General features: G+C 34.3%; 1 protein-coding gene across 3 annotated transcripts in view; it reads left to right on the top strand.

Moving 5' to 3' along the window:
- The window catches only part of CCDC91 (coiled-coil domain containing 91), a 115,874-nt gene extending 105,098 nt beyond the window's left edge, over positions 1–10,776 (top strand). For all 3 annotated transcript variants that reach the window (XM_088537388.1, XM_088537387.1, XM_088537389.1), the window contains one exon: positions 9,582–10,776. In XM_088537388.1, the coding sequence (XP_088393514.1) occupies positions 9,582–9,707 (126 nt within the window). In that variant the 3' untranslated portion in view covers positions 9,708–10,776. The remainder of the gene's footprint in view (positions 1–9,581) is intronic.
- Positions 10,777–11,057: the final 281 nt, after the last annotated feature.

The following is an 11,057-nucleotide window of genomic DNA, read 5'->3' on the forward strand; positions in this document are numbered from 1 at the left end:
GTTTTATATACCAGAAGAGGTGGTCTGATGATTTTGATCCTTTTATTGGTCTTCTACTTTGTGCCTGCAGTTCAGAGATGGTAATTTAGTGTAGAACACAAGATACAGCTACTTGACAGAACCAGATGTGAGTTAATTTACCATTCTTCTTTTAGAGGTTTTAAAAACTATGCTCACCTCCATGGTGGGTAAAGCCAAGTTTAACTCAGGAATATACACAGTACATATATTCTCACATGTCCAATTGTAAAATGGTCATAATCATACTCAGAAATATCATATGAGTTAAGTGCAGCAGCAACAAGGGCAATATAAAAATATTTATAAATGTGATGATAAGCATCTTTATTCATGGTTTGTATCAGCACAAATTAATTCCATTTAGTATGATAAAATATTTTAAAAAGATTTTTGCCTTCTCAAAGATAGAGGAAAATATTGTGCCCAAAGGAAAATATGAATTGTTCTTCACTGGTGTACCATGCGAGAGTCATGTTTATCAAAACATCCCAGTCTAAGACAGTGTTACTCAAACATCGTTCCGACACCAACAGCTATTCTGCAAAATAATTTTTGTTTCTACAGTTCAGTTTAATACAAATGCATGCATTTTTCATGTAACATGCAAGTGCCAAATTTAAATTAATGGTTGTTGTTGCAGTGGAATTGATTTTTTCATTACCTAATTTGTATGTAGTCTGTTTAACAAGAAGGAGAAAGGAAATGATTTAGAGAATTTTTTGTTAGGACAGCTAGATGGTTCTTCAAAAACACAGGCTGAGAAATTGAGCTTTTTCTTTTCTATGTGTGAAAAATAAGCAGAAAATACCCTGAAGGTATCAGCGTGTTTTAGTAGAGGTTTCTTCCTAAAGGGATAGATACTTAGGCAGAACTCACTTTGTTTCAGTGCCTATAAATTGAAACAAATTAACAATTTAACAGCTTCAGAAGCTTTCATGTCACTGTTATAAAATCCTGTGTTCTTGGAAAGGCTGTGTAAGCAGTCAAAGTCAAAGGCTGATGCGTGATTGATAGATATGCAATAGAACGCCAGTCCTCAGCAGTGAGGAGGAAGGGGAAGATCAGGTTTGCTGTTGCTATGCTTGCCCCAGCAACACTTTGGGAAAAAATCCTGATATACGTTAAGCTAGTGACAAAATTCCAGTGGGCCCTAATGAATCCTGAATTACACTCAGAGATCATCATCATGTGCTGAAACTGAAAAGTTAGAAGGTAGAATCACAAAATTTGTGATATTGCAATTCAGATCAAGTTCTTGTAGATTTGATATCCAGGGTCAGAAATATCTCTCTCTAACAATATGAATGAACTCTTTGAATCCCAAGTTCTACCTTGATTACCATCTACCTAAGATGGTAATAGTAGAGAAAGGTGCTGCCAACATCACTGTGAGGTTTTGATTGCCTGTTTTTGCGATTTTCCTACTGATATGTACTCAATATTTAAAGGTGATCCTTTGAAAGTTCAAATGCTGCTGTTGACTGTTGCTAAATCCTGTAGATTAAGTTTCATAGACATAAAACTATGAACCAATATTGCCTCATGCATAGGCAAAAACACGATATCTTTACACGATAATTCCATCTTGCTAACACTTGATGAATTCTCTTTAAGTTAGGTGGTACTGTGCCTGTTTCGTAGCAAGGTAGAGCATCAGAGGCTGCTTTTTACAAGGAAGTTTCCCATCATATACTAACAGGTAAAACTCCAGTATTGATTGGAAAAGAATATACAACAAATAGATGCACTGCTTGTAGCTTACAACAATAAAAAGGTGTGATATCAGTCATTTTCTTTTGAATTATGTTATTGTCATTTGTAAGACAAAATCTTTTCCATATACAGCTTAGAGTCTATATAACCTCAGTATAAAAGAAATCTGACTTCATTTTTATGTCTCATCAGTAAGCTGTAAACAAAGCACTTATTTTCTGCAAGTTAGACAGGTTTGGAGAAAACTTTTTTTTTTATTATTTTTTTTTTTGGAAACCTTAAAAATATCAGAGATGTATGTTTGTACTATATCCATGAGTGCTTCAACAGTGCAAGCAATCCTGTTCACAAAGTTCCACCTGTGTCCTAAAGCTGTTTTTGGAGCCTCAATTTGTAAGATTATGCAAGATATTCAGACAGTTATTTAGATATATTGTGCACTGAATGCAGTCTTAAGTATGTTGAAAATGCTGGTAATAATTATGTATTTAATGTGTGTCAGTAATACAAATAGTAAAGAAGTCACGTATTTCTGATCTAGTATGTGGGTAGGTCATTAAATAGGTTGCTCATATATCTCCTCTGATTAATGTTTCCGTTATTATTTTTGTGTGCTTTCGGATAATACCCATTTTCCACTTTTCACAGTATTCTAGGGTACAACAATTTTTAGTTCCTTTTTCACTCAATTTAGCTTCCTTAATTGAAAGCAAATTTCTTGTTTTATTTATATGAAGAAGGAAGGTTGGTGTTTTCTTACATTCCTGTGTCCAGCTGGGAGGCAGCAGAGATTCTGAGAGGGTTGACAGGGTGTTTTCCCACCACCTTCAGCAGACCAGGTAGATCTGTTTTAAAGACATGTCCAACATGGTATTATTTTATTAGTTTCACTGATCAAGTTCAGAGCAAAAAAACCTTAAAGTTTTAGAGGTTGCAGCATTATTTATTTAAGGAGAAACAAACATTTTCACATGGTGATATAATTTATTAAACATCACTCTTTCCTAGAGGTTCGGTCTTGAACACCAGCAGATACTGTATAAATGGCAGCCATGAAGAATCTTGTTTTTATATACTTAGTAAGTGTTATCAATAGTAGAAATTCACAGGTGGACAGACAAAAATGTCCTGCTGTGGGATTAACTCAAAAATAAACTCTGTTACCCATATGTACCATATGGATCTGTTTTCCTTTTCATCCATTATAGAAATGAGAGGAAGTAGGTCATTGTTTTCTCATCCAACTCACAGATTTGCAGGTTCCTCAAGGTAACAATTTTTATATGTTCTGTTTAATGTGCTGGGTGGTTTTTTAAAGCCTTCTGTTGAATCTTTGGGGAGAGGATCAGCACTTCCTGAAAGCTTTCTGACCCTGTATTTTTACTAGAAAGTATAATGATATAGCTGAACCTATGCAACTATGGAATTTTTCAGAATCGTGACAAACTCATTTGTTATTGTGGATTAGTTGTGGGAAAAAACTTAATAAAAATTCTACCAAACAACTCCCTCATCTTTGATTTTTCCTCCAAGAGGTAAATCTGAAAACACACTTATGGCTCTGTAATTACACTATCATATTCTGCTGAGAATCATGGATTCATCAGCCAATATACTCTATGGCATGTGCAAAAAGACTTGAACAGCAATTTCCATCTGTGCTTTTCAGGGGGACCTACACTGGGGGATGCTGGGGGGAGCTCTAAAAGTTAAAAATGTAATCACACCAGAAAGCCTGTAATCTTCCAGAAATGTGCTGCCCACAACTTGAGTTTTTCAAAAAAATATTTGAGAAGTGGCTAAGGTTGAAACAGATCTAAAATCTACTTAGCACTGAAGTTCAGTCTGTCCTTCAGAACAAGCTTGACCTGTATGTCACAATGCAGACTGATGCCAAAATATTCTTTTTAACATTATTAAGTACATTTATGCATGTACTTGTAGGACAGAATGAAAATACCTAAATGTGAATTTATTTGCAAGAATTACAAGAATCTAAGACTATAAGCTGGAGAAACTGCAACATGAGCAACTCTTTAATATCATGTTGATTGGATAGCATAAGCTCCTGCACAGAGGAAAGAGTACAACTGGAAGACTTTTTCTGTAAACCATATATGTACATGGACAAATTAAGAGCCATAATAAGTTCTTCCTTATACTGAACTTTAAGTATATTCCTGATTCCAGTGATTTCTGCAGAGCTTAATTGTTTTTTCCCTCTAGTCTTTATTTGATAAGTACATATGTAGGTATTTAGAAGAAGCAGTCTGTTATCGTCAGTGCATTTCACAAGCATTATATTCTTTTTAGAGATATTCACCTAACTCTTGACTGTCTTATGTTAGGAATGTAGAGTAAAAGGAAAAATTATAGCAGTCTTTTCACAGAAAAAAATATATCATTTCACTTCATTGCAAGCTTATTGCTTCGTTTTTTACAAAGATTAGGATATTTCAGCTGAAAATTACTTGGATAGAAACAGAAAGATGTTGAAATATGTAGGATTTCTATTGGTACTAATGACTTTGAAAAAAATGTGTGCATTTGTTCTGTGATAATGTCTATAATTTTCTGTGGCAGCTCAATATTCAACTTGAAAGAATTAACTGGTTTATGAATTCTACCAACAGTTAACCAGCAGCTATTTGTAAAGAGTAAGATAATATAAATCTCTTATATCAGCTTCACAAACTTAGATATGCCAAACTCAAGCTTCCTAATGCATTCTTATACATCAAACTCCATGTTTTCATTTCCTTAAACCATTAAGTTTGGGCTTGAAATTATCAATGCTCCATCTTTGAAAGGACATAATTATTTCAAATGAACAATAAAGCATACATTTCAGGATTTGTAGTCCACTTCTTATTATTTTACTTTATGGATGCATATAAACATATACATCAAAAGATATAGAAAGACTGAAAGAGCTGGGCCCGTTCAGCCTGGAGAAGAGAAGGCTGAGAGGAGACCTGATCAGTGTGTATTAGTACCTCAAGGGAGGCAGTGAGGAGGATGGTGCTGGCTTCTTTTTAGTGGTGGCCACTGATAGAACTAGAGAAACTAAAGCACCAAAAGTTCCACAGGAACTTAAGGAAAAAATTCTTAACAGTGAGGGTGACGGAGCACTGGAACACGCAGCCCAGAGAGGTTGTGGAGTCTCCTTCTCTGGAGATCTTCAAAACCCGCTTGGACGCAATCCTGTGCCACATGCTCTAGGTGACCCTGTGTGTCCGGGGTGTTGGACTAGATGACTTCTGGAGGTCCCTTCCAACCTTAAGCATTCTGTGATATTTATGATCATCAGGACAAAATGATTTATGATATAATTCTTTTTGTGAGTTTCATAAAAAATCTGGACAACTCAAAAGCTGATTTTTGATTTCATAATATTTAAGGAAAATTCTTTTTCCTTTATTAACAAATGAAAATGTCATGATTTTATTTAAACATAGTCAACTATAAAAAAATACCACTAATAAAAGTAAAATTTATCAACTTTTTACTCAATAACTTTACACAACTTTGCTCTTTTCATTCTCTGGTGATTGTATTTGTTGAACCCCATGAAGAGCATTACATCTTCCACTCCTCTTAGTATTAAATAGCCAAAATTGTGAGTTGAAATGTCTTATCGTTATTTGAAGTTCCAGATAAATTGTTCAATACACATTTGTATTTCAAGGTGTAGAAAATGATGTTCCCTGGGAAAGTGTGGACAAAAAATAAGTCTTTATGTTCAAAGGAAAGGTGGCATTAACCTTCCATGTGTAATATTAACTTTCATGTCTTCACTTGTATGTATGAAGTTCATGCTACATGGACATTAATAACAAAAGTTGTCTTCACTTTGAGATCAGAATTTCAACCCTCAATGTCCAAATGTAAAATGTAAATTACTTATAGATCTGTGACTTTTTCTATAATCAATTTTAGATGTCCAAAGGCGTGGAGAATGGTGAATAGAGGAAGCTAAAAATTCATGTCACAAGAATACCTTTATTTGTGGTCAATTATGTTAGAAGGGAAAATGTTAAAGATGTGTAAGCTCAGCTATCTCTGTAGGAAACAGAGTATTTTCTATTTGAGGCATCAGTAGATTTCATTCCATTCTACAGAAACATTGAACTTAATTATATACACTGAGGAAAATGAGGACCTAAGAAAGATAATTCTTAAGTTTAGTTTGATCTGTGAATAACATAAATTGTATTTAATGAGAAAAAAGAAATGACATAAAATAGAGCAGCCTGGAATTAAAACGATGATCTGGTGGCAGTATTCTGCATTGTTATGTCTGAATCTTTAGTTTTATTTCTTGGATGAAATTCTCACTTCCAGCAATTCCAGTTCTGTGTCTCTCTTCAGGACATGCCTCTCTTGTCATATTTGGGTGAGGGGAGTTAGGGTTAGGGCCTAAGGACGTGACTGAGATTGGGTCCCACAGGGAGTTTCATTCAGGCGTCTTTGGCCAGAATAATGGTAGAATTACACTTAGATCACAAAAGAAGACAGAAGTTTTAAACACAAGTGAATAAAACATCATTTCAGAATTAGAATGCCATGCAGTAATCAGCTCATTTTTGGAAAATGAATGGCTCTCTATAGCTGTGGAAACTGCAAGAATGACATAGACACTTGCTCAGTTTGGGAACTGCTTTTCCATATGTTGTATATTCAGTTCCTCAGTAGGTGCGACACAAGTGCATAGAAAGACACCTTCTGGTTCTTCAAAAAAATGTTGGAGAATTTTAAAAGGCATTAAGTGTCTTAAGATACTAAACATCTTAAAATAATGCAGAGTTCAGAAAACCAGGAGCATTAAAACTTTGTGCTAATTTAATCTATGCCAATAGGATACAGTCTTCAAATCTGGCAACTTTGAACTGGATTTCACATAGAGGTAGAAAAACATTGATTAGTAATAAAAATAGTGATGATCTGAGATAGAAAAATCTCCCTTTAATGTGATTAGCACAGTGCATTTTTAAGTATCTATAGAATTTGCACAGTTGGGCCTGGTTGCATGAATGCTCCATTCCTAATATGTGTTATTCATAGTGATCACATTTGCATATGAGTCATATTCACTTTGAATTTGCCAGATGTCCATTTATGTTTGTTTAAATAATGAGATCATTCCATGAAGTGAACAGGACCTAAAAATAGAGAGAACACTGTTGAGAAAAATAGTTTAAAATGCCTTACTTAAATATTTTCATGTATGCCTTACTTAAATATTTTCATGTCTAATAGTACATTATGCAAGCAGAAATGCAGCCATATCAAGGCACTATTCAAAAGCATTCATCTGACTGTGTTGATAACACTTTGTTAAACAATATATTACATAACAAATCTTCACAGGATTTGTTTCTATTTTCGTAATCAATTTGTTCTTCTTTTAAATGCATTTAAACATAGCATCTTCAAGGAGAAGTGGGAAGGTATAACCAACTTTGCACTGCATGTTGTATTGATTCTAAAAAGTGGATCTCTCTTACAGGGCAGGATATCCACTCAAATGGTTGCTAGGGCATTATGGGAACTGCCGAATGGTGGACTATGTCCTTATATATGTTTAAACATACTGCAAGAGCAGTTTTTGATGAAAGCACAAATTCTCTATAAATGGGACATGTAACATGCTTTCAAAAACCATGGCTATTTGCAGATGCTGGACACTGTAGGTCTTGTATGGCTGTGTGGCCTCACACTGCTGTTTTGCTTATATTTAAGGAATTCCAGACCTTGGTTAGTCACTGGTATGCTACAGTTTGCAGTGCACTGCAGTGGTGCAAAGCTAGACTGCTTCCAAATTCCATTACTTACTTTCAGGAGTGGCGTACCTATACCTCTCAGTCTCACCCTATGTTTTTATTGTATATACATTCAGTTGTATCTGTAGCTGACCAAAGGAGAGGATTCAAAGGATTCAAAAAATCATTCTGCTGTGATATTTACTTGACATTTGAACTCAATTAAAGTGAAAGGGAGGCTATTGTATGTTTTGTATACTAATATTATGGCATTAAGCAGCTTCAAATACCTTTTCCTAACTATGTTTTTATGTCATTCATATTGTTCGGTTATCTTTTTTGAGGGGGAGGAGAAGAATGGGGTGCATTTCCTTTACCGGAAGTATTTAGTTCACAATTCCTTACCATACGAGATTCTAACAACAACTGAAAGAACAAAATGTTTGATGAAATAAATCAGAAAATCACTCCTTTAGGAAAAGTAATTTATATTAATATTTTTCTGATAGTACTAGCCAATCCAACTCATTTTTTTCCCTTCATTTCTTTTCAGTTGAATTGATCTACTTTTTTGCATATAGGTGAATGCAGCTCAATTCAAATTTCATTCTATGGAGAACAGGGTTTATAAAGATCTGTTTTTTTTACAGCTGGACTTTTTGCTGCTTTGAATGCAGTGGGAACATTCCTTTGACCTTACTTGGTCCCCCAGGATATTAATGCTCCATTCACCTTCTTTAGTTACCTATTTATATTTGGATTCTATTTAGAATAGATAATAAATAAATAAACAAATAAACATTTTTAAGTGGGAAGTTAGGAAATCAATATGAGATTTAAGTAAAAAATATGAGGACATATTCTGAGCTGAGTAAACTACATTTTCCTTGATATAAAAGCAGTTAACAAATACTATCTAAGGGTTTCGTGCATCCTTATAAAGGAAGTATTGTAATGAGGACACTCAAAATTAACAGAAGGAATTATGTTGCTCAGATTATTCAGTACTTCACTCACCTGAGAATAATGCGTACATGCTGTGGGTAGGAAATGCAATCAGGAATACAGCTAATAAAAGCTAAAAATTGAATTCGTCGTGATGCTTTGGAAATCAGTTCACATAAACTATGTGTCCATAGGGAGGTTTGTAGATAAAGGTAGCATGTATTTTTAGAGTTCAAATTCACCCACCCCTAATCTTGCTAAATTTATTATCAGAAGCAAATTCTATCTGTAATGTGTGGGATTGGGTCAGGCTATTCCTGAGTAGCAAGTGTAAAACCTGCAAGCAAATATATGTTATTGCTGTAATGAATGCATCTCCAACATGGAAATCTTCATGTCCCAGAGTCTATACCCCTGTAATATTTCACCCAGTGCACCAGTTGCCCTTGTGATTTTTGTAAATCAAATTAAATAGCTGCTGCGTAGTGGAGCAAATTCAGCCAATTAATGAAGGACAAAAACAGCTGGCTACCTATGAGCAAAAATTTCTCATAAAACAGCCTTCGAAAGCCTTGCCTGTTCCTCCGAGGTGAACCTTGGAACTAAAACTCCCTTTTTTGCTGGATACCAAATAGCAGAGACTTCGCAGAGCTGTGGTTTTATCGCATGTTATAATCTCCCTCTCCGTACTAGTATCCACATATTTTCTAATGGGTTTGTTGGGAAAATAGTGTTCTGTTAGAATTGGTTAAAAGTCCTATCCCTTTTATTGATAACCATATCAGAATATGTACAACATATGCTTTGGCTAACTGGTCAAAGGAGGATAAACAGCAATGACACTGGCTTAATTCTTTGCACCAGTGTCTATAAGGTAAAAAGTACAAAATGTGTTGTCAATGTTTTTCAAATTTCTTGTTACCACACTTTTGTGGGATTTGGCAGGTGTTGAAAAATTATTTTTAAACTTGCATGTGTTTCATTCTTGAGAATCAGAAATGCTTAAGTAAAAATGTTACTTAATTGCACTCATGTAAGTTATTTGGGATTTTTTGTTCAGTGGTTGAATTTTTGCTGACAAGTTCTGGCATTTATCTTCAGGTTTTCTTAAAATTGATCTTTCTTCTTCTGTTTCAACAGCTTGATCAAGTTGTCCGTCAGAGAAATCTGTTGAGTTTGGAACTCTTCCTCTCATGTGCACAGAAACAATTAAACACTTTAATAAAGGAAGATGGACTTCAGCCTTCTGAAGAAAAAACAGAGTGACGTTCTGAGTGCACCCATACAGTGTGTTTTGTGGAGCAGCAAATCTCAATGTAGCAAATGACAAATTTCGTCATTTGTAATCATTTGAGATTTTATCATCATTTCAATATTGATTTGAAGCTATCGCTGATAGAAATATTTATGAATGTTTGTTCTTGGATTTTTTTTTCTTTTAGCTACCGTTATTAGATTAGAAAATAAAGAATAAGAAAATTACTGAAAAAAACGTATGTTTTTATTTATGATTGTGGTTTCTTTGCATTTCCTAGTAGTCCATGATTGATATTCTGTGTAACTGAAGCAATAATGAAAACATTTCCCTATTACGACTATTTAAACAGTGGTATCATGTGTCTCAGTAATTTTTTCATGGTTTCGATATTTCTTTTTAAATAGAGGAAAAGATTTAATTAAGTATTTGTGCAAGTCTACGTGTATTTCCTAAGTATATGCCCAAGTGCATTGCCTCAAGTGAGCCTGAAGAGCTTATTACCTTCTATTACTTTGGATTTATAACAGAAGATAAATACTGAATTTTTAGAGCATTGACTGCCATTTCCTTAATCATTTAAAAACAACTCTAGTAATAGAAAAGTTTAAAAACTAAACACTGCATCTTTTTACAGTAGAGCAAAGCATTTGAGAAGTGTTCTGTTGTAATAACTAATGTATGGTATATGCTTTTTTTCTTTTTTTTTTTTTTAAGCAAGTCTGATTCCAAAAATCTTTTTCTCAAGAAAGTAGGACTAATGTGACTGACTTCAGTTTCAGTAAAAAGATGCATGTAATTATGTGGAGACTGATACTGTACTGCTTCAGTGGAATTTCTGACAGGATGAGTGCAGGATGCTGACCTCATACGCCCTTTCTAAATCTACTGAAGAAAGTAGAAATATTCCCCACTGATTGTATTGGGTTTGGATCATTAGGGCTATCCAGTCTTGCTAATGGCAGTGTGCCTACACTCTACTGATTGTAGATTTGGAGCCTTAGTTTAGAGTTCTGAATGAAATAAGGGGAAATAAAAATATTATTCATGCTTATGAATGTAAATAAATTGACAATGATATTCTTGTATTGGGCTTGTGATTGAGTGGGGACTCATGGACATTTTATAGTGCAGACACGCTTATCATTTGGTGTTTAGGGTTGGATTTTTTTTACATTGGGGTTACTCTTCATACATAATGCCCTTTCTTGCATCAGTAAAGGAATTCCAAATGGTGTGAATGTATTCTGCAAAATAAAATGGGTATTACAGCATATTTAGGGTATATTAGGGTGTTTTGTTTAAACCTTTTTAAATGCTTCAGTTTTGTAGTCAAAAATGAATTCTTTTATCTTCTGCAT

This window comes from Tinamus guttatus, unplaced genomic scaffold (genome assembly GCF_059628265.1).
Source record: "Tinamus guttatus ecotype Peru unplaced genomic scaffold, ASM5962826v1 Tinamus_guttatus_pri_ptg000753l, whole genome shotgun sequence".
Taxonomy (NCBI): domain Eukaryota; kingdom Metazoa; phylum Chordata; class Aves; order Tinamiformes; family Tinamidae; genus Tinamus; species Tinamus guttatus.